This window comes from Monomorium pharaonis, chromosome 9, assembly GCF_013373865.1.
Source record: "Monomorium pharaonis isolate MP-MQ-018 chromosome 9, ASM1337386v2, whole genome shotgun sequence".
Taxonomy (NCBI): Eukaryota; Metazoa; Arthropoda; class Insecta; order Hymenoptera; family Formicidae; genus Monomorium; species Monomorium pharaonis.
In genome coordinates, this window is record NC_050475.1 from 13,207,156 (window position 1) to 13,233,166 (window position 26,011).

Below are 26,011 nucleotides of genomic sequence, written 5' to 3' on the forward strand. Positions count from 1 at the left end.
CAGTGTGCGCATTTGGTCTGTGTCCGTTTCGCACTGTGTCCGTTTCGCTCTGTGCGCATTTGGTCTGTGTCCGTTTGTTACTGTGTCCGTTTCGCACTGTGTCCGTTTGTTACTGTGTCCGTTTCGCACTGTGTCCGTTTATTACTGTGTCCGTTTGGTCTGTATCCGTTTGTTACTGTGTCCGTTTCACTCAGCTTGCTGTGTCCGTTTATTACTGTGCGCATCTGGGACTCACTCGCGCCTAGCGGGGGGGTCGAAGACCGACCGGGAACCGCGACCAATCCCGAGACATTTCAGAAATCGCGACAATCGATTGGCGGACAAGAGGTAGGTATCGCCGATCGGTATAAATAGAGGACTGCATACTCGCGACAACTTTTCTTTTTCAGTGAACGCGATCGCGAGTGCATCTCGGCCTCACAGTGTGATAGTTATATCGAGATTCATCCATTCAATTCTAGATTGTTTTCTCTCAATCGGTTTTAGATCTCTTTCCTAGTAAACGAGACGCGAGCAAGGTGTTTTATACGGGGCTTCTGCCCACCCGTGGGATCTTCCTGCGGGATTATACTCACGCGAAGCGAAAGCTATACGAACATTCGTATTCGGGGCCCCGAAAATTCATTCTCATTCGAGTGCTTTAAGGCGAACAATTACTCGTTACGAACTTCTCAATTATATCATAATATCGTCTGTTCATATCTCAGTGTAAAATTATAATTCTCAACTCGTTTATCTGGGGTTTTTATGCCACAAGGCTTTTCCCCATAGAGCCGAATAAAGGAAAAATTCCTCGGCTCAAAAACCTGTGTAATTTATTTTAAACCTCCTAATCCATTCACACAAACCCACGAAATTATTTTCGACAAAGACTTTCGACGATACAGTGACTATCTTCTAAAAACCCAATTGGGGAGGTTACTTTTAGAGAAAGCCAAGGGGATTCAACAGGAGATTGTTGTTGAAGAAAACAAAAAAAGTGCTAGCATTTTGGTGATCGACGCTATCCTAGAAGAAAAGCCATCAAGACTTATTGAATCCGCCAAATTCCAGTGCTTGGCCAACGAGCTGTGTGAAATATTCCCAGGAACATCTCCTGCATCTTTCTTCCTAACCTACTTGCCAAAGACGTCCTTTCAAAAGCAGAGAAACTTATCAGGGCCTCTCTACAAAGCTTGTATAAATAAAAGAGTTAAATTTCGAAAGAGTGGCGTGCTGCCGCCTTCAGCAAGATCGACATCTTCTAGCAAATCAACAACACCCACATCAGTGAAGGATTGTTCTTTAAAGACAGCAGAGGCTCTGGACCCTACATCATGTGAGTATATTGCGACGTTGCTTTCCCCCGGGAATCGCCAGGGGGCTACGCCCAATTAAACGGTAGTCTTTATAGACAGTAATGAGTAACGCTTTCTCAGTTAGAATCGGTAGCTTACGAGAACGGTATCTTCAATATTGCTCGAGAATGCTCTCGATACGGTATCGGTAACTTGCATACGGTATCCCCCAATATATCGATCGAGATTGCTTTCGATACAATAGCGGTAACTTGTATACGGTATCCCCCAATATATCGATCGAGATGGCTCTCGATACGATAGCGGTAACTTGCAGAAACGGTATCTTCCCAATACTCTAAATTTTTGGGCGCCAGGCGCGACTTCTCGCGCCACACAATAATTTGCAATAATGCGGTAACCGAACAGAAAACGTTACTAATGCCGGTAGCTCTTTTACTCTAGACGGTAGAGGGGCGTGATCCTTAAGTAGATAGGACGTGTGAAGATGTCGGATCGAGGCAGATCGTAGAAAGATTCGGTACTCAACTTGTTAAACAATTAAAGAATCATATTGTATTTTTGAAGTGATAAGTGAATGCGGGAACGAAAACAAGAAGCTTTACTCAAAGTGTCTACACACAATTAATTCACTGATATAATTTTGATAGAGACGGAAACACGAATTTGAGGTAACAAAAATGCGGAAACTAGAAACTTTATAATACGAGGCGGGAGGCCGGCGAGGCTCTCCGCTCAAACAGCAACAAAATTAATACGTACGGAAACAGTTCGCGGTAACAATTGATTCTACTACAACTATGACTGTCGGCACCGACGTAATCCGAGAGCGACGTACTCACTTTATCAAATATTCGGGGCCGGTCGGTTCCAAGCCCTCGTGCGGCCACAAAACTCTACTTTCTGCTTCGAGTTACTTTACGCCAAAACAATAGTACTAACGGTAGCGGATGTCGGATGACCGATATCACAATTAGAAACGGTATCCGGTATCCGGTCCCGCACGAGGGTCGACCGCCTTATCCGAATCTTACGTATATCGGTGGCTGCCGAGTGATGGCCTTACAAAAACGGTATCCTGGTCCCCGAAGTCGGTAACTATCTGCTCGAGGCGGTAACTTTGGGGCTCGTTCTCGTCGAAGCGTACGCTAACACGGCTTGCCGAACAGTGAGGAGCCCCGGTCCCGGCTCGAGCCGCCGCGCATGCGCGTGCTTCGATTTTCGGTTGATCCGCACGCCTCGATCCACTGCTGCGCCGCATCACCCCTCGAAATGCCTCGTGGTCCGCGCGTGACGACTTCCGCCGAAGAGATCGTTCTGGCTCTGCCGTTTTCGGCTGGTCCGGCTGGCCAGGCCGTGACCGAACCGATCTGGGTGGCGGGCGTTTGACATTGTGACGGTCGCTCCCCCAGTCTGCAGCCCGGTGGCGTACCCTCAGCGTGATTTCTCCCAAGAATCGTTCTGTCGCCATGCGATATCCTTGCTGCCACGGTATCCTTGCGGCTCAGGGCGGTAACAAGCAGTGGGGCCCGACGCACGGCTCGGCGGGGAAACTCCTGGCGGGGCACCTCGCCCACTGTCGATTGCTTGCGATACTATTCCCCCGACGGCTGCTCCTCCGTTCTTGATACAATCAAAAATGAGCCTTCACTCGGCGCCTTAACCCTAAATAATCTAATAACGGTAACACGAAAATTATAAAAGAAAAAAAAGTAAAACAAAGTCGCATCCCTCTCGGCTCGGCGAGGAGGAGCCCCAGACCGACCCCCTCGGTCGGACTTACGCCCTTGTGATGAGCGCGGCCGAACGCGCCACGTCACAATATATAACCTATGACATCAATCCTGCCAGGCTAGAGTTACTAGTAATTAACTTAAAATTGTCTAAATCTTTTAGACTTATAATTCTATCGTTTTTTTTTCAGATACGGAAGAAACTAGGAAAGCCCTAAACTTTCTGGAAAGCAACGTTCACCCTTGTTCCGTGGAAGACTTTTGGCGAGCCACGGAAAGAGAGCGTAAAAGTATTCTTGCTGATATTGGAATATTTGACTATTTCCAAAGATTTCCAGCTCTGCGAATTCAGGAAGGATACAGACTGGTAAATATTTGTTTTTTTTTATGTACATTAATATTGCAGTAGAAGCACAATAGAATTTTATTGCCTTAAGATAGTATTTTGTAAATATAATATTCACTTTTAAAAAAATAAACACTATGTTGTGTGACGTAACGCGTCCGGTCGCGTTCGTGACAAGGGCGTAAGCTCGACCGAGGGGGTCGATTTGGGGCTCCTCCTCGCTGAGACGAGGGGGACGTGACTTTGTTTTACGTTTATTTCTTTCTTTTCTAGTTTCCGCGTTACCGTATCAGATTAATTAGGGTATTTAGGACTGAGGCGCCGAGTGAGGGCTTAATTTTAGTTGTACCACTAACGGAGGAGGAGCAGCCATCGGGGGAAAAAGTATCGCGAGCAGTCGACAGGAGGAGGGGTGCCCCGCGCAGAGTTTCCCCGCCGAGCCGTGCACCGAGCCCGGCTGATTATTACTGCCCTGAGCCGCCTGGATACCGCCGCCCTGAGGATACCGTGGCAAAAACGATACCGCATAGCAGCCGGAAAGATTCATGAGAGGAATCACGCCGAGGGCACGCCACCGGGCTGCAAACCGGGGGAGCGACCGTCAAGCTGTCATCCGCCGCCACGTAGATCGGTTTGGTCACGGCATGGCCAGCCGGGCCGACCGAAAATGGCAGAGCGCTAACACTCGCCTCGGCGGAAGTCGTCACGCGCGGACCACGAGGCAGTTCGAGAGGCGATGCGGCGCCGCATGAGATCGAGGCGTGCGGATCGACCGAAAATCGAAGCACGCGCATGCGCGGCGGCTCGAGCCGGCCGGCGCGGGACCGGGGCTCCTCACTGTTCGGCAAGCCGTGACTGTGCGTACTTGGCAGAGGACGAGCCCGAGATACCGAAATCGTTACCGAAGACTTCAGGGACCAGGACTCCGTTCATTATTGTAAGGCCAGCACTCGGCAACCATCGATTAAGTAAGATTCGGAAAAGGCGGTCAACCCTCGTGCGGGACCGGATACCGGATACCGTTTCCGCTGGTGATTGCGGCGATCCGAATCCGATACAGTTAGTGATATTTGTTGTGTAACGTAACTCGAAGTAAAGAGTAGAGTTTTGGGCCGCACGAGGGCTCGGACCGACCGGCCCCGAATAATTGATACCGCGAGTACGTCCCTCTCGGACTACGCCGGAGCCGACAGTCATAGGATTAGAATCATTGTTACCGCGACTTGTTTCCGCCATTATTGATTTTGTCTTTGTGCGAGCGGAGAGCCTCGCCGGCCTCCCGCCGCGTATTATCAATTTTGTCTTTTCCACCTTGTTGTGTCTCTAATGAGTTTTTGTCTCTATCACAGTAAAATTCGTGCATTAATTGTATACAGACGCATGGAGTAAGCTCCTTGCAGCCTTGTTACCGTTTTCAGTAGAGAAATATAAAATATTCTTTTGTTGTTTAATCAGTGAGTACCGAATCTTTATACGACCTGCCTCGATCCGACATCTCCACGCCTTCCGTCTCAAAAAGAACCACGCCACTCTATCGTCTCGCGAGAAAGAGCTACCGGCACTTGTAACGCTTTCCAGTTGGTTACCGTATTATAGCTGATTATTGTATGGCGCGAGAAGTCGCGCCTGGCGCCCAACAATTTAGCGTATTGGGAAGTTACCGTTCTTGCAAGCTACCGCTATCGTATCGAGGGCAACCTCGATCGATATTGGGGGATACCGTACACAAGATACCGCTATCGTGTCGAGAGCAATCTCGCCCGATATTTGGGGGATACCGTCTATGAGTTACCGTTCTCGCTTCGAGCGTAAGCCTCGAGCGAGTGGGGGATACCGTATGCAAGCTGCTGATACCGTATCGAGAGCATTCTCGAGAAATATTGAGACTACCATTCTAATAACTATCGCATCTAACTGGAAGGGCGTTACTCGTTACCGCGTATACTGAGATTTCCGTTTAATTGAGCGTAGCCCCCTCGGACCTGGCGTTCCCGAGGGAAAGCTACGTTGCAAATTTTGGCGCCCAACGTGGGGCCCACGCCGCGTTACCGTAAAATTAATTAAGTGGAGAATCGGAGAACAGGCAGTCGTAGATGAAATATTATATTATCGAAAATTTCGTATTGCTATCTCCTTGTGTGTAACCTTCCTTCCTTTGACTTTCGTGCTGTCTATTGTTTTGATTCCGACGGACGACTCTGAGTTACCGCGACCTTGGAATTCCGGTGCCTACAGCACGCACGCTTGCTGTGTGCGCCTTACTATAGCCTGCGTAATATTCACTTACGGTTCGCAAGGATTTTTGTGTACTGCCTGTGGGAAAATTGTTACCGCTTACGTATAAATAACGTTGAGTTTCCGATAGATTAGTGATACCGTAAACCACTGTATGTTACGAGTGGAAAAGAATCACGCTGCAGTGAAAGTACTGTACGTGGAAAATTAAAGTTTTTTTTTAATATTACTGTGGAAATATCGTAACGAATAATTGAGTCTGAACGTTACTATTGGTTAATGCCCTTGGAAATTGTTTTCTCGCCTGTGGGGAGCGTTCGCATTTATTTGGTGTATAAGATTTTAGGAAAGATTTTCGTTAGTGATTCGGCTACGATTCCTCGCGACTTTTGTTGTTTTTGTTCGCGCGCTCACAAAATATTCCGCCAGCCTGTGTCTGCGTGCTCGTATTTACATTTCGGGTGACTCGAGATGCCGTTCCCGTTGTGTCGACTGCGGTAATCGAACCGTACCGTGTGACGAGACACTGTTAGTTACCGAACCTTTAAAAATTTTTTTTTTTGCGCACTTGGGGTTACCGCTGTTTAATCGATATCGCTTTGGGGAGTGAGTTACCGATTTTTCTGTGTTGAGGATACCGTTTAGGGGGAGAGAAATGGCGAATAAAGATTCGCATCACTGGATACAAAAATTGACTGAGGAGCAGGCGCGACAGCATTTAGAGGAACGAGGACTCGATGTCCGCGGAATATTACCAGTCCTCCGAGCGCGATTGACGCGATATGAGGAGGCGATCCTCAGGGGGGCAACCCCCTCAGGGACCCCCGACCCTCTAGAGGTCGTGAGCGATCCATTCGAGGATCTAGGAGCCGTGGGGCCGGGGCCCAGCGTTCCGTCATTCACAATTAGCGATTTTGGTACCGGAAACCGCGTAGTGCGGTCCCCGCCGTTGGAGCAGGGGACCGCAAAGGGGGAGCCCGGAGAAACGGGGGCAAGGAAGCGAGAATACGATTATACGCTTCCCCCGCGTGCAGATCCCGGTCCGCCGTATGCCGGCCGACGCGCTCCGCGCAACTCAGCCGCAGACGCCTATCACTTAATGAGGAAGTGGAATCTCCACTTCTCGGGAAAGCGGAATAGCGACGCGGAAGCTTTTTTAACGCGCATCAAGGAGGCTCGCTCCATTCTTCCGGTTACCGATGCCGATCTCTTTAAGTGCTTACCGTCATTTATGACAGATTACGCCTTGTATTGGGTTCGTTTAGAGAGCGAGAATTGGCGAGATTGGCAGGATTTCGAGGACGCTTGGCGCGCACGCTTTGGTGATCCGGACTATCACTACGCTCTTCGGGAGGAAATATTGCGGCGAACGCAGGGCGAACATGAAACTGCCGCGGATTATTTAACTAGCTTACGAACGTTACTTGCGAAAGTAAGTCCTCCTTGGCCGTTACCGGAGCAGTTAAACTTTGCTTACCGTAACATGTTACCGCGCTTACAGATAGCGATCTCGCGACGCGACTTTACGTGTTTCCGCTCCCTAGAGCTACAGGCGACGCGAATCGAACGTAATTTCGCCGCGGAAAAGAATTACCGACCCCCCCTCCTACCGGAACAGTCGCTCTTTCCGGACTTAGCATACCATCCACCAAAGGGCAAAGCACGAACCCAGGGGACCGTCGCCGCGGTAAACGTGGCCCATGCGGGCGGCCATAAGGGAAAGAAGCGAGTCAGCAATACGCCCACAGTCGCCGCCGCGAGTCCTACAACGGTTAACCCCCCTGCTACCGAAAATGATACCGCATCGGCCGCCAATATCAAATGTTGGAATTGTGAGAAGGTGGGCCACCGCGCGCGAGGATGCGCGGAACCACGAAAAACCCACTGTTACCGCTGCGGTAAACAAGGATTTACCGTAAAGACCTGCCCATCATGCTCGGGAAACGCGAGCGGGAGTCAGTAGGGCGGGTACCTGCGACTCCAAGCCAGGAAAACGAGACCCAAACTACGAATAAAGATACCGAAGCGTCAGGCTGCTCGTACGGCACATTCGAAAACGCACCGTTACCGCCCCTCCGTTATTTTAATATTAAAATACGTGGTCACACTCTTGCGGCGCTAGTCGATTCCGGATCAAATAGGACCCTCCTCGGTCGTGAGGGAATACAAATCGTAAGGGCTTTAGGTCTCTCCACGGAACCGGAGAGGAGCGTACAGATACGTACAGCCAATGGACAGATAGCTACGATCCGCGAAAGAGTTAAGATACCGATAAAACTGGAGGGAAAAGATACCGTGATTACCGCCGGATTGTTACCGGATTTGGCAGTGCCGTGTATTCTCGGGTTAGATTTTCTGTCGAAAGTTAGGGTGGGATTGGATTTTGCCAAGGACGAGTGGTATTTTTCTGAAATACCGAACATACGTTACCGCTTTGATACCGAAGAGGCTTGTCGCGCGTGTTCCGGATTAGCGGAATTGACGGGGGACCAGCAGGAACGGCTAGATTTTTTTTTACAAACGTTACCGGAGCCGTCGGAGAACCCGGGAGTTACCGAATTAATAGAGCATAAAATAGATGTAGGGAACACGTCGCCGATTAAACAACGATGTTACCTTGTCTCGCCGAAAGTTCAGGAAGCCATTCGGGCCGAAGTAGATAAAATGCTTAATGCAGGAATAATAGAACCATCGTACAGCGAGTGGTCAAGCCCAATAGTAATGGTGAAGAAACCGAACGGGAAATATCGATTCTGCCTAGACTTTAGGAAAGTAAATAGCGTATCGAAAAAAGACGCGTATCCGTTACCGAATATGACCGGCATCCTCGATAAATTACGATCGGCGCGATATATATCAACCATTGACTTAAGTCAGGCATACTTTCAGATACCGCTAGCAAAAGAGAGTCGTGAAGTTACCGCCTTTAGTGTTCCCGGAAAGGGATTGTACCATTTTACCCGCATGCCGTACGGACTTACGGGGGCCCCGGCAACCTTCCAAAGGTTACTCGACCGCCTGATCGGCCCGGAGATGGAACCGTTTGCGTTCGCATATTTAGACGACATAGTGATAGTCACCCCGACGTTCGACGAGCACGTAGCGTGGCTGCGGCGGGTATTAGAGAAAATCAAGTCCGCAGGGTTAACGGTCAATCCCGATAAATGCGAATTTTGCAGATCGCAAGTGAGATACCTCGGATTTATTGTACAACAGGAAGGGCTAACTGTGGATCCCGAAAAGACACGCCCTATCCTAGAGTATCCGGAACCGCGCAACATAAAACAATTGCGACGATTTTTGGGCATGTCCTCTTGGTACCGTAAATTTATTCCGCAGTTCGCGACACTCAGTCAGCCCCTAACTAGCCTTTTGAAAAAAGGCAGGCGCTGGGAGTGGGGGGAAATTGAAGATCGCGCGTTCGAACACATTCGCGAACATCTAGTAAGGGCCCCGACACTCGCCTGTCCGAATTTTGAGTTACCGTTTATGCTGCAAACAGACGCAAGTTCAGTTGGTTTAGGAGCCGTATTGACACAGAATATCGAGGGTACCGAGCGAGTTATCGCGTTTGCTAGTCGCGTATTATCCGATCCCGAAAAGAAATACACAGTTACCGAACAAGAATGTTTAGCCGTGGTATGGGCAATACAGAAATTTAGACCTTACTTAGAGGGATACAAATTTACCGTTGTTACCGATCATAGTAGTTTGCGATGGTTACATAACCTTAAGAACCCGACCGGCAGATTAGCGAGATGGGCTCTCGAATTATTGGAATATGATTACGTGGTAGAACACCGAAAGGGTGCACTTCATCACGTGCCGGACGCGTTGTCGCGCATGTTCGAGGGCGAGAACGAAATCGTCGTAAACGCGGTCATGGACGTGGTGGACTGCGAGGACACGCGTGACGAGTGGTACCGTAAAAGATTTAAAGAAGTTGTTACCGACCCCAAGCGATATGGGCATTGGAAAGTTGTGGATAAACAATTATATTTTCTGAGGGCACGACCAGTGATTTCCGATATAGTAGAAGATCTTGATAGGTGGAAGTTAGTGTTGCCGCACGAATCCCGCATCGAGGCATTGCGGGAGTCGCACGATGCCCCACAGGCAGGACACTTAGGAGTCGAGAAGACTTATCAACGTCTTGCTGTATCTTATTTTTGGCCTAACATGTTTCGCGACGTCACCAAATATATTCGGGCGTGTGACATATGCCAGCGCACTAAAGTCGAGCAGGCTAGTCCCGCCGGATTAATGGGACGTAGAATAGTGGAAGGACCGTGGGTAGTGATAGCAGCAGATATCGTGGGACCGTTACCGCGGAGTAAGGCTGGTTTCCAATATCTACTAGTTATTCAGGATCTATTCACCAAATGGGTGGAATGTAAAGCGTTGAGAGCAGCTACCGGCCCGAAAATCAGGGAAGCCCTCGAAGAGCTTATAATATCGCGATGGGGAACTCCGAAAGTCTTGCTAACGGACAACGGTACCGAATTCGTAAACCGAATTATAAGAGAATTTGCGGAGGAAAATCGAATCACGCACACGACGGTACCGCCATACCACCCACAAGCGAATCCGGTGGAACGAGTAAATCGCATATTAAAAACGATGATAATTGCGTTTATCGAAAAGGATCATCGGGAGTGGGATATGCACTTAGCCGATCTTCGTTTCGCGTACAATACCGCCTTCCACTCGTCCTTGGGGACATCCCCAGCGTTTCTGAATCTGGGACGCGAACTGTTACCGAAGGAATTATTGCGCGATCGAGATAAAGATGTTACCGAAGTCGTTCCGACTGATACCGCTAATTGGTCGCAAAGAATGAAAAAGTTGCAGACAGTTAGGCAATGGGTTACCGATAATTTGGATCAGGCAAATCAGAGACAGGCACAGAGATATAATTTACGTAGACGATCTCGCGTGTTCAAGGTTGGCGATTTGGTTCTGAAGCGACAACATGTATTGTCTTCGGCCGCGCAAAATATCGCGGCGAAGCTGGCACCGAAATTCCAGGGACCTTTACGAATACGACGAGTGATCTCTCCGTTGGTTTACGAGTTGGAGAACTTGGAGGGATCGGCCGTCGGAAAAATCCATATCCAAGACCTTAAGGCTTACGTTATCCCGATTTCCGATTAAATTAGGTTACCGAATTAAGTTACCGCCGGCATGATAAACGCCGATACAAGGCGCCTATGGCGCCAATTCTACGCCCGCCACCTGCCAGTGTGGCAATTCGTCCGCCAGAACGACGAAGGGTTCTGGACGGACCTGGAGGACACGGCGCGGCTAGTACGGGACGCGCAGTGGACCGACAAGGGGGCGGTGGTAAGGGGTTTTCCCGAGATGAGGGACCAGACCATCGAGGTTCGTCCCGAAACCGTCCACCGAGAGGTCCAGGTACCGGTTACCGAGCGGCGTTCTGTGGGGACTCAAACCCCCAATATACCGCGACGATACCGCCCGATTCAGGAAGAGGCCAGCCCACCACCCCCAGAAGCGAAGCGGGGCAAACCAGCCTCGGGATGCTGGAATTGTGGCTCGGGGGGCCACCGCTATACGGAGTGCCGCCTCGCCCGAAAGCGGGAGTTCTGCTTCGGCTGCGGGGAGCAGGAGGTCACGGTGAGGACGTGCCCAAGGTGCAGCGCCGTCTATAAGGGCACCCGCCCTTACACCGGACCTCGAGGACCACGGGACCGAAACTGAGGGAGGATCGGGCCGCCCGCGAGTTTTTTTGTTTTCCTTTTTTTTTCTTTCTTTCTTCCCATTTCTCTTTTGTTCCTTTTCTTTTAGTTAGAACATCTGTGTTTTCCTTTTTTTTGTTTTGGGTCGTGCATCGGGCTGCGACCGTTATAAAAATATGTATTTTTTTGTGTTGCCGCTCCTGTTACCGTACTCCGTTAAGGTGTAACCGTTACCGTTTTTGTTTTTGGTCTATGGTTGTATTGGTGCGGATATTAAACGCTTTATAGTTTGCACATGAATGGGGGCAACCCCGGTTTTGTCTTTCACTATTTTTCCTCTCCTTCGTCTTCCCTGAACGATTAACGACACATTAGCGAAAATTTAAGGGTGACACTGTCGGATCTGGGGAGGAATCTGAGTGGTTTGACTGATAGTGAGAATTTTTTTTGTGTTGTTGTTTTGGATATAGCGCTGTCTGACAAGATGCGGTTTTTGTGTCGGAAGGCACAGGGGCTGCCAGAGTGGTGGCCAGCCCTGGTCGCTGGAGTTCAAGACCTCTTCGGTCCTCCCCAGGGAAGGGGGAGTTGTGACGTAACGCGTCCGGTCGCGTTCGTCACAAGGGCGTAAGCTCGACCGAGGGGGTCGATTTGGGGCTCCTCCTCGCTGAGACGAGGGGGACGTGACTTTGTTTTACGTTTATTTCTTTCTTTTCTAGTTTCCGCGTTACCGTATCAGATTAATTAGGGTATTTAGGACTGAGGCGCCGAGTGAGGGCTTAATTTTAGTTGTACCACTAACGGAGGAGGAGCAGCCATCGGGGGAAAAAGTATCGCGAGCAGTCGACAGGAGGAGGGGTGCCCCGCGCAGAGTTTCCCCGCCGAGCCGTGCACCGAGCCCGGCTGATTATTACTGCCCTGAGCCGCCTGGATACCGCCGCCCTGAGGATACCGTGGCAAAAACGATACCGCATAGCAGCCGGAAAGATTCATGAGAGGAATCACGCCGAGGGCACGCCACCGGGCTGCAAACCGGGGGAGCGACCGTCAAGCTGTCATCCGCCGCCACGTAGATCGGTTTGGTCACGGCATGGCCAGCCGGGCCGACCGAAAATGGCAGAGCGCTAACACTCGCCTCGGCGGAAGTCGTCACGCGCGGACCACGAGGCAGTTCGAGAGGCGATGCGGCGCCGCATGAGATCGAGGCGTGCGGATCGACCGAAAATCGAAGCACGCGCATGCGCGGCGGCTCGAGCCGGCCGGCGCGGGACCGGGGCTCCTCACTGTTCGGCAAGCCGTGACTGTGCGTACTTGGCAGAGGACGAGCCCGAGATACCGAAATCGTTACCGAAGACTTCAGGGACCAGGACTCCGTTCATTATTGTAAGGCCAGCACTCGGCAACCATCGATTAAGTAAGATTCGGAAAAGGCGGTCAACCCTCGTGCGGGACCGGATACCGGATACCGTTTCCGCTGGTGATTGCGGCGATCCGAATCCGATACAGTTAGTGATATTTGTTGTGTAACGTAACTCGAAGTAAAGAGTAGAGTTTTGGGCCGCACGAGGGCTCGGACCGACCGGCCCCGAATAATTGATACCGCGAGTACGTCCCTCTCGGACTACGCCGGAGCCGACAGTCATAGGATTAGAATCATTGTTACCGCGACTTGTTTCCGCCATTATTGATTTTGTCTTTGTGCGAGCGGAGAGCCTCGCCGGCCTCCCGCCGCGTATTATCAATTTTGTCTTTTCCACCTTGTTGTGTCTCTAATGAGTTTTTGTCTCTATCACAGTAAAATTCGTGCATTAATTGTATACAGACGCATGGAGTAAGCTCCTTGCAGCCTTGTTACCGTTTTCAGTAGAGAAATATAAAATATTCTTTTGTTGTTTAATCAGTGAGTACCGAATCTTTATACGACCTGCCTCGATCCGACATCTCCACGCCTTCCGTCTCAAAAAGAACCACGCCACTCTATCGTCTCGCGAGAAAGAGCTACCGGCACTTGTAACGCTTTCCAGTTGGTTACCGTATTATAGCTGATTATTGTATGGCGCGAGAAGTCGCGCCTGGCGCCCAACAATTTAGCGTATTGGGAAGTTACCGTTCTTGCAAGCTACCGCTATCGTATCGAGGGCAACCTCGATCGATATTGGGGGATACCGTACACAAGATACCGCTATCGTGTCGAGAGCAATCTCGCCCGATATTTGGGGGATACCGTCTATGAGTTACCGTTCTCGCTTCGAGCGTAAGCCTCGAGCGAGTGGGGGATACCGTATGCAAGCTGCTGATACCGTATCGAGAGCATTCTCGAGAAATATTGAGACTACCATTCTAATAACTATCGCATCTAACTGGAAGGGCGTTACTCGTTACCGCGTATACTGAGATTTCCGTTTAATTGAGCGTAGCCCCCTCGGACCTGGCGTTCCCGAGGGAAAGCTACGTTGCAGTTGACATAATAAACTCTAACTGCAATAAGATTAGAATTAAGTTTTTCTGTTTATTAAACAAAGTTAACACAATAGTTAAAACTTTTTTTACAGCTTCTAAACGATTTCACGAAAGAATTTCCCGGAAAGGAAAACAATCTCTATAGCGGTATTGCTTTGGCAAGAGAAAAAATAATCAAATTAGTTAAGCTAAAGTTAGCAAAACTTTCCGATAAAAACCTAAAAAAAATTACAAGTTTGTCCTGGAAAGTGCAGAAGGTGAGTTATATAATTTTTTATGTGTTTAATTAAGAAGTATTTCCACCATTCTGAATTATTTTTTTCAAATATTAATAACTTTTAAAACGTTTTTTATTAATATTGAATAATCTATACGCTCTCTCTCTCTCTCTCTCTCTCTCTCTCTCTCTCTCTCTCTCTCTCTCTCTCTCTCTCTTTCTCTCTCTCTCTCTCTCTCTGGGTCTGGAATGGAGTAGACGTGTCGAACATCGCTCCGTCTTTATAGTGTGTTTTGAGAAGAAAAGAGAGCAGTAGAAAAGTATAAAATTAGTGTGGTGATAGTTCTATAGACCGGTGACAACAGGAATCGTTATCTAGCCGGGAAAGGCAGATCTGTGAATAGCTGAATTATATTTCTATAATCATGTGTATCAACGACGTTGTGACAAGCAAGCACTGACGTGGATGGAATCTGCTGACGTGTAGCGAATCGACAGCGGCGGAACACAAATGTCGACGATAGAAGAGGACACCGAATATCGATGTTCGGCATGCAAGAAGGCTATTAAAACTGAAGTAGTACAATGCAAATCATGCGTTAAACTGTTTTACCATCCAGGCTGTGTTAGTAAACACAAAATTTATGATAGAAATAATGAACTACCGTGCCAGGGCCCCTTTGCAAAATTTGGGATAGAGAATGAAATTGGAGAAGTAAAGAAAACGGCAAGTAGCAACAGAGATAGGCTCGGATCGGCAGGAGCATCTGGAAGACCAAGCACAAGCACGAGTGGATCGGCAAATATGGACCTAAAAATTGATTGGCTTATAAGAACAATAAAAGAAATAAAAGACGAGACTATACGTAAGAAGGAAATTAAAGTGATGATAAAGGAAATTATCCAGCATGAGTTAAAGAATATCAAAGAAGAGCTAGAAGAAGTAAAAAGGATGCTGTCCACTGGACCTAGTAATTCATCAAGAGGAGCACAGAAGAGTTATAGTGAGATAGTTAAAGAAAAGAAGAAAGAAAATGTTATAATTGTTAAACCTAAGGTTCAGCAAGAAAATGTTGATACGGCTATGTTAATAAAAAACAAAGTAGATATAAAGAATATGGAAATGGGAGTAACGAAAATAAGAAGAGGAAACAATGGTACAGTCATCTTGGGATGTGAGAATGGAGAAGAAATGGCAAAAGTGAAAACTACAGTGCAAAGCAAGCTGGGTGATGAATTTAAAGTTACTGAGTCACTACAGATAAAGCCGAAAGTAAAAATTGTTTATATTGACGAAGAAGAATGGAACTTGAGTGATAAAGAATTAATTGATTTAATTAAAAAGCAAAATAAACTTGGAACACAAGAAGAAAATAATATGAGAATAGTGAAAAGATTAAAAACTCAACCTAACAGAAGAGGTAAAACAGAAGGCGCCATAATAATTGAACTAGATGAAAAAACACATGAATTAATGTTGAGCCAAGAAAAAGTAAATATAGGATGGAAAAGATGTCCTGTATTTAATCATATTAGTGTTAAGAGATGCTTTAAATGCTGGGGCTATCACCATTTTGCGAAATACTGTACGCGAAATGAAGCATGCCATAAATGTGCAGGTAATCACAAATCAAATGAGTGTACAACAAATGAGAAGAAATGTGTAAATTGTATGTATAAAAACCAAACGTATAACTTGAAGATAAAAGATGACCATGATGCATTGAGCCCGGAATGTCCGACGTTCAAAAGAGTTCTACAAGAGGAAAAGAGAAGGGCCGGCTGGGAGGATGCAAAATAGCAATCACAGAAGGAAGAGGAACATATACTGTATACAAATGCGCAAAGTTTAATGACACATAAGGACGAGATACACCATCAGATTATGAAGAAATTAAATCCGGCAGTTATTGCATTGTCGGAGTCAAGACTAATTGCGGAAATTGAAGACAGTGAAATAAGTGTACCGGGATACAGTGTGGTTAGATGCGACGCGGAAAATAGAAATACAGGGGGAGTTGCTCTGTATGTAAGAGATGATATCAAGTATGATATAGTAGTATTGAAAAAATTAGAAAGAATTGTGTGGTGCGTTGCAATAGAAGTGAAAGAGAAATTATTTAAAGGAGTGTTAATGGTAATATATCATTCACCGAGTGCGTCACATGGAGAGTTTATAGGATTCTTAGAGGAGATAGTAGAAGAATTAACGATAAAAGAAGAGTGAATAATATTAGAAGATTTTAATATAGATTGTATGACAGACTCTTATTATACAAATAAACTACTAACGACTATGCAAAGTCTAGGTATGAAGCAATATGTGGATAAACCAACGAGAGTTACCGAAAATAGTAAAACAATTATAGATCTAGTTTTTGCGAATAAAGATATAAATGTAGAAGTCAAGTACGAACCTAAGATAACGGATCATGCGTGGATAAAAGTCGTGATAAATACGAACAAGACTGTAAATAAATATAAAGAATTCAGTGGCAGGGATTATAGTAGATATAATGCGGATGAGCTTATTAAGCAAGTGGAGAGTAATTTAGAAAAAGGATATGATTTAGATATTAATGTAAGGGCAAAGAATTTAATTAATAGTATTGTAGATGCGCTAGACATCTTAGCACCTAAGAAAATTTTTAGAATACCGAAAATATGGGAAGGGAAAAAATGGTATTCAAAGGAAATAGAAGAGTTAGCGACTAGAAGAGATGAGGCTTATAGAAAAGCATTATACGATAGTACGGAACAAAACTGGCAACAATTTAAAATAGAAAGAAATGCAGTAGTTAATTTAATTAGAATAAAGAAAAAAGAATATTATGAAAATATGATTGATCATAATAGTAACAATCCCACAACTATGTGGAAATCATTAAAAGAAATTATTAGAGGAAGACCAATAGGCGCAAAAGTTGTAGGAAAAATAGATTTTGAAATATTAGACAATAATATAGAATGTGATATAGCTGATAAATTTAACTTATATTATATACAAAGTATTAAAGACATAATAAAATCTATAGATAAGAATTATACAACAAGCACAAATAAGAGAACTATTTATTGTATTGAAAAGAAGGGAGAGCTAGAAAAATTTGAGTCAATTACGACAGAACAAGTAAAAATAATTATTAGGGAATTACCAAAAAAGAAAGGCACAGAAGAAGGAATAACTAGCGATATATTAAAAACGGTGTCTTGTGTCATTGGAGAGGAATATTGTGATATAATAAATAAGTCATTGAGTGAGGGTTGTTTTTTGAAAGAGTGGAAAACATCCACGATAATTCCAATACCAAAAGTAGAGAAACCTAAGAGGGCAAGTGATTATAGGCCTATTAATATATTACCAATATATGAAAAAGTACTAGAGATAATAGTTAAAAAGCAAATTGAGGTCTACCTAGAAAGTAATAATATCATAACGGAACATCAGTCGGGCTTCAGAAAAAATTATTCGTGTGAAACAGCAATTCAAACAGTTATAGATGAATGGAAATTGATTATTAGTGAGAGACAAATAGTAGGAGTTATTTTTGTAGATCTTAAACGAGCTTTCGAGACAATTGATAGAGAAAGATTATTAGAGAAATTATACCAGTATGGTATTACAGGAACAGTTCTAGAATGGTTTAGGTCGTACTTAAAAGATAGAATGCAACAAGTTCAATTTAATGATAGATGGTCTAAAATAATGACTACGGAATACGGAGTGCCACAGGGTTCGGTATTGGACCCATTGTTGTTTATAATATATATAAATGATATTGTTAACGTTTGCTCGGATATGTGTAATATAAAAATGTTTGCGGACGATACCTTAATATATGTAACAGGTAAGAGTAGTGCGGAAGTAGAGAGGAAATTGAATATTGCATTTAACGTAGTGGAGGAATGGATGAATATTAATAAACTGAAGATGAATTCGGGGAAAACAAAATATATTGTTACGCCAGCGCTGCTGGACGATTACTGAGTAGGCCGCGTGGCGTTCCTTGACGACGGACTGTTGTTTATAAACAAGTGCCTTTGCGACTAGATTCCGAGCTGTCAAACTGTTCGGACGTATTTCTTGGCATTCAATTACTGTGTTCTTGTATTTGTGTTACATTAAAGAGTCGTGTGAGTTCTCAGTGGTGTTTCAATTTATTTCAATCGGGAGTGCGTGTAACATTTTGGGGGCTCGGACGAGCGGATATCGGGACGAGCTTAAAGGAGAGAGAGAGAGAGTCCGGATGGTTTCGAGGACCCTGACACGTCCGAGCCCGCGAGACATTTCCGTTGAGGAGGGAACCGAAATGCCCACTACAAGAAAAAGGGCTCGAGAGCAGACTTCTGAATCTTCGATGTCGGAGACGGCGGTACTGCAGGCCGTTCTCCAGGAGATGCGTGCGATATGTGAGGAACAAGCACGTAGGGAATCGAAATTTGCAGTGTTGTTGCGGCAGAGAGAAGAGGAGCTTTCTCGTTTGCGAAATTCCCAGCTAAGTCCTTCTATTAATAGAGCCTCAGGTGATAACGTATCGGGGACCGCGTCCGCGGGGGACACGTGCGGGAATCGTGCGCGAACGGAGTTGGGTTTCAAATTAAAGCCTGACACTTTTGACGGAACGGTTCCGCTGCGGGAGTTCCTCTTTTAATTTCTCCTAATCGCGCGCGCGAACTTCTGGGACGACGCGACGAAATCTGTAGCTTTGGCCGCGAGTTTAAGGGAGGAAGCGCGAACGGTTTTAGAATCTTTAGAGGACGTAGAAGTTTTTAGTTTGGAAGAATTAAAATCAAAGCTTGAGTTGCGTTTTGGGGAGGGAATTCTTACTCAAAATTCTTATTTTCTTTTTACCAATAGAAAACAAAAATCCGGGGAAAGCCTGGCTGCTTTTGGGGCTGAGTTGGAAAGGCTTTCGCGTTTAACATATCCGGAGTGCTTTTTTTCGGTGCGGGATAAAATCGCATGTTCGCAATTCATTTCCGCCGTTTCCAATGGTTTTCTTAGAAGAACTCTCCAGCTGGAAGGGATTTCTTCTTTGAAGGCGGCCGTGAAGAGAGCCAAAGCTATCGAAATCATTCAAGGGGCGAATTTTGAAAGAAAAGAAAAATTCGGGAGAAATTTTGATCGTTTTAGGAGAAATTTTGAGAGGGAGGAGAGGAAGGACGCGCAGAGTGTTGGGGATGAGAAATCGGAGGAAGGGGGGTTCCGAAAAAATTGGCGCGGCCTCAAATCTGCAGCCAAAGATAAAGAATGTTGGGCGTGTGGAAAAATAGGACATTTCCGTTTTGAGTGTCCCGACGCGAAGGGAAACGCGACTCAGTTGAGCTTTTTGGGGCGAGTTCAACTCCAAAGAGTAATGCCCCGACTATTTTTCGTTCTAATTATAATTTGAATAAAGATTATTGTGTTTATCGTTCTCTTAGTTTTAATAATGATGATGATTCTTATTTTTGTTATGAAGGAATGTTTAATGAAAAACGTTGCTCCTTTAAGATTGATACGGGCTCTGACATCTCTATTGTAAATAGAAAATTAGTAAAAGACTATGGAGAAAAGTTGGAAACGGTAAATTGTTTTTTGAGATATCCTACCGGAGAAAAGATTCTTTGCAAAAATAAAATTTCGGTTGATCTTCTTATTGGTAAATATTCTTTGAAGATTCCTATGTTCGTGGCGGAAATTCATGACGATTGTTTACTAGGGGTTGACTTTCTCAAAAAGGTTAGTTTAGAAAATGTTTTTGAATCCGTCTTTGGAAATTCTAAATCAAAAAAAGAAAAGAATTTTAATTGTTCTCGTGTTGTTTCTGTCGCTTCTGTCTTAAGGAAGCTCATTGAAAAAAATTCTGAAAATCTTGATTCTTAGAAGGAAATTTTTGCTGGTCTGTTAAATGAGTTTCAGGATATATTTTCTGAGGAAATAATTGCATGAAATTGTAATATTATTTGTCATTCTATAAATGTTGAAGATTCTTCCCCCATAAAACAGGTTTCCCGACGTATTCCTTATCATATGAGAGACGAAGTTTATGGAATAATAGAGGAGATGAAAAAAACATGGCGTAATAGAGGAGTCTCAAAATCCTTGGGTTTCCCCTGCGGTGTTGGTTAGAAAAAAAAATGGAGCATTGAGATTTTGTGTGGACTTCCGGAAATTGAATGCGGTTACGATTAAAGACTCCTTTCCTCTTCCTTGGATCGATGACATTTTTTATCAGCTCTCAGGTAATGTTTGGTTTACTACGCTTGATTTGAAAAGCGGTTACTGGCAAGTTAAAATTCGTCCGGAGGATAGGAAGAAAACTGCTTTCTCTGTCGGTAAGGGGCTTTGGCAATTCACTGTAATGCCTTTTGGATTATGTAATGCCCCCGCAACTTTTTAGCGCCTAATGGAAAAAATTGTAAAAGACATGTTAACGAAAATTTGTTTAGTTTATCTTGATGATGTGATTATTTTTGGAAAAAGTTTTAAAGAAATGTTAGAAAATCTTAGTAAAGTCTTTCAGCAAATTCGGGAAGCAAATTTAAGAATTAATCCGGAGAAATGTGTTTTTTTTTTCAGGAAAAATGTTAAATATTTGGGCCATATAATTTCTGCCGAAGGGGTAGTTACAGATCCGGAAAAGATTTCTGCGGTAAAAGACTGGCCAGTTCCGCATACTAAAAAGCAATTGCGTAGCTTCTTAGGTTTTTGTTCGTATTATCACAAATTCGTTAAAGGTTTTTCTTTTATTTCGAAACCTCTTTATGCATTAACGGAAGATAAAGTTAAATTTTCTTGGGGAGAAGAATGTCAAAACGCTTTTGACGAATTGAAACGCGTGTTATCTTTTTCTCCTATGCTTTCTTTTCCGCGGGAGGAAGAGAAATTCATTTTGGATACCGATGCTTCTAATATCGGTATTGGTGCAGTTCTTTCCCAGAAACAGGATGGAAAGGAACGAGTTATAGCCTATTTTAGTCGCGTTTTGAATAAAGCCGAGAGGAATTATTGCGTTACGCGTTGAGAACTTTTGGCGATAGTTGAAGCAATCAAAGCTTTCCGTCATTACCTTGTTGCGCCTTGCGGTACAACAAATGATTTTTTGCCGTACCTTGCGGTGCGACAAAAGATCTTTCGGGATTCGTTGCTGCCCAAGGAGTAGGAACTCGCGGAAAGAGGCGGCTTTTGTTGGCAGGGTCCTCAAATCACTCACTCACTGATTCTAAGTTAATTTGATATAAAAGATTTATTTCACTGTGGTTGTACATTGGTTGCGGTCGGCGAAGGTGCCGCGTCGTGTTACACTTGATTAGATACGGCGCGTGACTCGGAGTTAACGCGTCGTCTCTTTGCTTGCGGCTAAGTCCCTAACTCGTAATTCACTCGTGCGGGCCGTACGTATCGGCTTGATTGCTAATCACTGATCCCGCGGGCCGCTGTTCGGCAGCAGCTTAACTAGTGTCGCGGATTTGGTTATTAGTGGGGGCATCGGGCCCTCCGCATGACCATATATGGTCATTCTCGCGCGCATCCGGCGCGCGGGAAATATTTGCGAGTTTAGCAACAATTGCCAAAATGCAGGTATGCATTTCCGGTGGCATGATTGTTGCTAAGCTGGCTTCGCTAATTCTTTAAGGTGGCTGGTGCGTTGCCCAGTGCGATGACCGGCCGGCAGCGCACGAGGCATGTGTCACCTGACACCTTGTGATAGCGAGCCTTCCTCGGCGAGCTATCTGATAATTTTAATATTTTATTTTCTTTATTTTATAATATGATTTTATTGGTTGTGAGTGTTTCGCTCACAACAACCTCTTGGGACGAAGATTTTTTATTCGTACGGATCACGTTTCCCTTAGATGGCTTTTATCTTTTAGAGATCTTGAAGGACAGCTCACGCGTTGGTTGGAGAGACTCCAACAATTTGATTTTGAAATTGTTTTTCGAAAAGGACAGTTTCACGGAAATGCCAATGGACTGTCTAGACGTCACTGTGTATCTTAAGGTTGCAGATAATGTGCTAAGATCGAAGAAAATTGTGCTCGAGAGTCGAGGAAAACTATTGCTCGTATTATCTTGGCTGAAGAAAATTTAGAAAAATGGCAAAGGGAGCAAAAAAAAGAATCCTAATTTGTCGGTAATTTTTCGCGGTAAGGAAACAGGAGTACGTCCTTTACGCACGAAAGTTTCGGATGTTTCTACACGTATTTACTTGTCGTATTGGGACGTTATAAATCTAAAGAACGGTGTCCTTTATAAGAGCTGGTATGCTCCAAATTTGAAATCTTGCTTTTTTTAATTATTAGTCCCACGTAAACGAGTCGAAGAAATTTTAGAGAAAGCCCATGATTCTTTATCGGGAGGACATTTCGGGGTGAATAAGACCTTGGAGAAAATTAAGAAGCGGTTTTACTGGGCTTCGTGTAAGCAAGATGTAGAGAACTGGTGTAAATCCTGTGAAGTGTGTGTGGCAAGAAAGGGCCCCTTAGGAAAGGGAAAGTCCCCTTTGCAGATCTTCAATGTTGGAACTCCGTTCGAGAGGGTTCAAATGGACATTCCTGGTCCTTTTCCCATTACTTCTTCTGGAAATAAGTATTTGCTTGTTGTAGTCGACTGTTTTACCAAATGGGTAGAAGCTTTTCCCTTGAGAAATATTAGAGCGAAAACAGTGGCAAAGGTTTTTGTTAATCAAATTGTTTCCAGGCATGGGACACCTTTCGAGGTTCATACGGATCAGAGAAGGAATTTTGAGTCCAAGCTTTTTACTGAACTCATGGAACTTCTCGGAATTAGGAAGACAAGGACTACTGCCTTGCATCCTCAATCGGATGGTCAAGTTGAAAGACAGCATCGAACCATTACTAATTATTTGGTGAGGTATATTTCTTCAAATCAGAAGGATTGGGATCGTTGGATTTCTATGTTTCTTCTGGCCTATAGAACCTCGAAGCATGAGGCTACCGGTGTGACTCCGGCAGAGTTATATTTTGCGCGAGATCTTAGATTGCCTTTGGATTTGTTACGAGGGAAACCGCCAGAATCTTGTGAGGAAGATCCTCATACTGTGAAAGGTTTCGTTAAGGATTTTCAACGAAAAATGGAGGGATTTCATGCGAGTGTTAAGGAAAGATTGGTTATTCGATCTTCACGTGTTAAGTCTCGCTATGATCGCAGAGCTAGACATATTTTATTCCAGGAAGGGCAGAAGGTCTGGTTCTTCAATCCCCGAAGAGTTAAGCGGAAGGCTCCTAAATTACAAAGTGATTGGGAGGGACCTTATACTATTGTTAGGAAATTGAGCGAAGTAGTTTATTGTATTCAGAAGACTCCAAAACATAGAAGAAAGATGGTTCATTCAGATAGGTTAGCTCCTTTCTATAAGAGAAAATTGGTGCGTTAGGTGAGTCGGAACCCGAAATAGAAAGTAATAAAAGGAAACGAGACGTTGACAAAAGTAGAATTGCCCCCCCCCCCCTTTTTTGTTAAATCGGAGAAGTTTGTTGCTTGTTTTTTTTTTATTTTCTTTTCAGGAAAAGAGAAAAATTTACGAAACGAGAGATGCTTTACAAGCTTTCCTGGAAAGTGAGCGAAATCCTTTCAACATGAGATCAGTTTCTTTTCTTTTTCCACAAGAAAATTTCTTGTGATTAAATGAAGACTGCCTCACCCACGGTTTTTGAACCGTGTATAAATCTGTGAAATCTCTATTAACATCTATTGCTGTATTCTTAAATCGAGTCCAATTTAATTGACAAAAAGTAATATCAGTTGCAAATTTATTAAAGCATCATGTATATCAATAAAAAATATGTGATTCTGAAATATGTTTTATGTGTAAATAAATTGTAACCGTGAATACTGCATCCTTATTGGCTACGGATAGCCGCGGGATTCAGGGTCCGGGCGGCGGGCTCGAATAAGTGAGAAGACGTGGTATTCGGTATAATACTATGGTTTATTGCAGAATAACTTCTATGCTAATATATACGATGTGTAATCTCGCCGTGCGAGATATTCGTGTGCTCTGGCAACTATATCGCGGCATGCGCTCGTGTGTGATCGATGTCGGTGCTCTGGTTGGCTGCGGCGGCGCGTGTGTTCGGTGTCGGTGCGGTGTCCCGATTGGCTGCGGCGGTGTGCGTGCCGGTCGGTCGGCGGGGAGATTGGCGACGGGCGCGGTACTGGTACCGGTCGACGCGGCGGCGCGTTGATACGCTGTAGTCTTAAGGCCTGACGCTAACGGCGCTAGGACATGCGGTGGCCAGCCTGACCGGCGGTATAGCGGTGCGGTTGGCGGCGGTGTACCTGATGTCAGTTGTTCGGCGCATCAGCTGATGCGATCGACGCTATCGTTGATTACCCCGCGTGGGTGACGGGTCGCGGCGCCGGTTTCCCCTCAGTGCGGGGCACCCGGGTGAGACGACGCGTGCGACCACTTAGTGCGTGGCCGAGAGCCCTCGGTACGCGGTCAAGAAGGCACTCACTGCGTGCCGGAAGGATCATATCCTAGATTATGGCGCTCAATGTGCGCTCGAGGCTGCCTGGCTCAGTGCACCAGGAGGTACGGTCTGCTCAGTGCGCAGGCCGGGGAAGCTCTGTCTCTTATCGCGAGTAGAGGGTTTATATACCCTTCACCAGGCGACGAGGGAAGCAGAGAAGAGCGGAGGGAGCGTGCGAGGTAGGGGTAACGACCTTACCTCCGTTCTAGCGGCAGCGGGGGAACGGCTCGTTACATCTCTCCCTCGGCAGACCTTGTCCTTATATACAAAAAAAGACTTTATTTTAAAAGCCATGAACCGTCGCAGCGGCGCCGAATAACAATTTTGTGCCCGTGCACGTGGTGGCGGTACCGTTGTCCTGGGCGGATGCGGTTCCACGGCACGGTTTGGAGGGCGTCCTCAGGGAAGGGTCCCCCCGGGGCGGCGATGCCTGGTGAGATCGGTGGTCCGGGCGGCGGTGACGCCATCGGGGAAGTCGTTAGTGGCGGCAGTCCGGTGAAGTACCCCGGCGTCGGCAGCGGTACTGGCGGTGCCGGCGTCGTTGGCAGCGGTACTGGCGGTGCCGGCGTCGTTGGCAGCGGCGTCAGTGGTGGTGTGGGTCGCGGCGTTGGCGGCGGCGTCGGTAACGTCGAGAGCGGTGGCGGCGCTGGTGGGGCCGTCCCGGTGCCGTGCTGGGTCCCGCGATTGTCAGCGATGCGATGTCCGGCATGGGGTCGGACGCGATTGTTGCGCGCTCGGCGGTCTTCTGGCGATCGCCGGTGTTGTTGTCGTCGTCGTCGTCGTCGAGGTCCGACAACGTAGACCCGAATGTGGTCAGGAGCGCGGCTTGGCGGGCGGCGGCTGCGTCGGTGGGAGCTGGTTCGTAGGGGTGCTCCTGCCGAGAGCGAGTGGTCCATTGACGGATGGCCGGTGGTTTTCGGGTATCGTGCGCCGACAGTGGTGTCGGACCCTCCTGGACGGCGGCAGATGGTCGGCCGGTCTCCTGGTCGTCGCCCGGTTGCCCTGGCTTCGACGGGCATGCTGTCGCCTCGAAAGGCCGGTTGCTCACCGGGATGCGCGGTGGTCCGGAGATCGCTCGTGCGAGACGCTTGCTCAGGCTGCTTCGTACTCGACCCATGCTGACTGTCGTTTCCTTCTTCACAATTCGTTGCGCCTTATATACTCTCCCGGTCGTGTTTTGTTTTGGCGTCCTTCAAATCCTTGACATGTGCGGTCCCGATGATCTTATTGTTTCGATCCCGCAGGCGGACAATGACCGGGGAGATGTGTTTGTCAACGATGAACGGTCCCGCGTATCGGGGTGCTAATTTACCCGCGAAATGGGCGTTTGACAGCGGATGTTCCCGGCGATAGACGTGTTGTTCTACGTCCGGCCTCCAATCGCGCCTCCGCAGATTATAGTATCGCGCTTGTTTCGCCGTGGCTTCTTCTTGTCGGCGGGTGGCGATTTCGAACTGTTTGCGCATTTTTTGAATTTGCCGAACTCGCGCGGCGGGCCAGTCGGTCGGTGCGTCGGGAGCGTCCCAGATGCGCACAGTAATAAACGG

The 26,011-nt window shown here is 46.3% G+C and overlaps 1 protein-coding gene across 1 annotated transcript; it reads right to left on the minus strand.

The window, feature by feature from the left end:
- Positions 1 to 24,188: 24,188 nt before the first annotated feature.
- On the minus strand, positions 24,189 to 25,581 carry LOC105840185 (vegetative cell wall protein gp1-like). The gene is made up of 3 exons (XM_012687056.1): positions 25,195 to 25,581; positions 24,816 to 25,135; positions 24,189 to 24,270 (listed from the first exon to the last, which is right to left on the minus strand). Exons 1-3 carry the CDS (start codon positions 25,579 to 25,581, stop codon positions 24,189 to 24,191), a joined length of 789 nt encoding a protein of 262 aa, XP_012542510.1.
- Between the last annotated feature and the right edge of the window lie 430 nt (positions 25,582 to 26,011).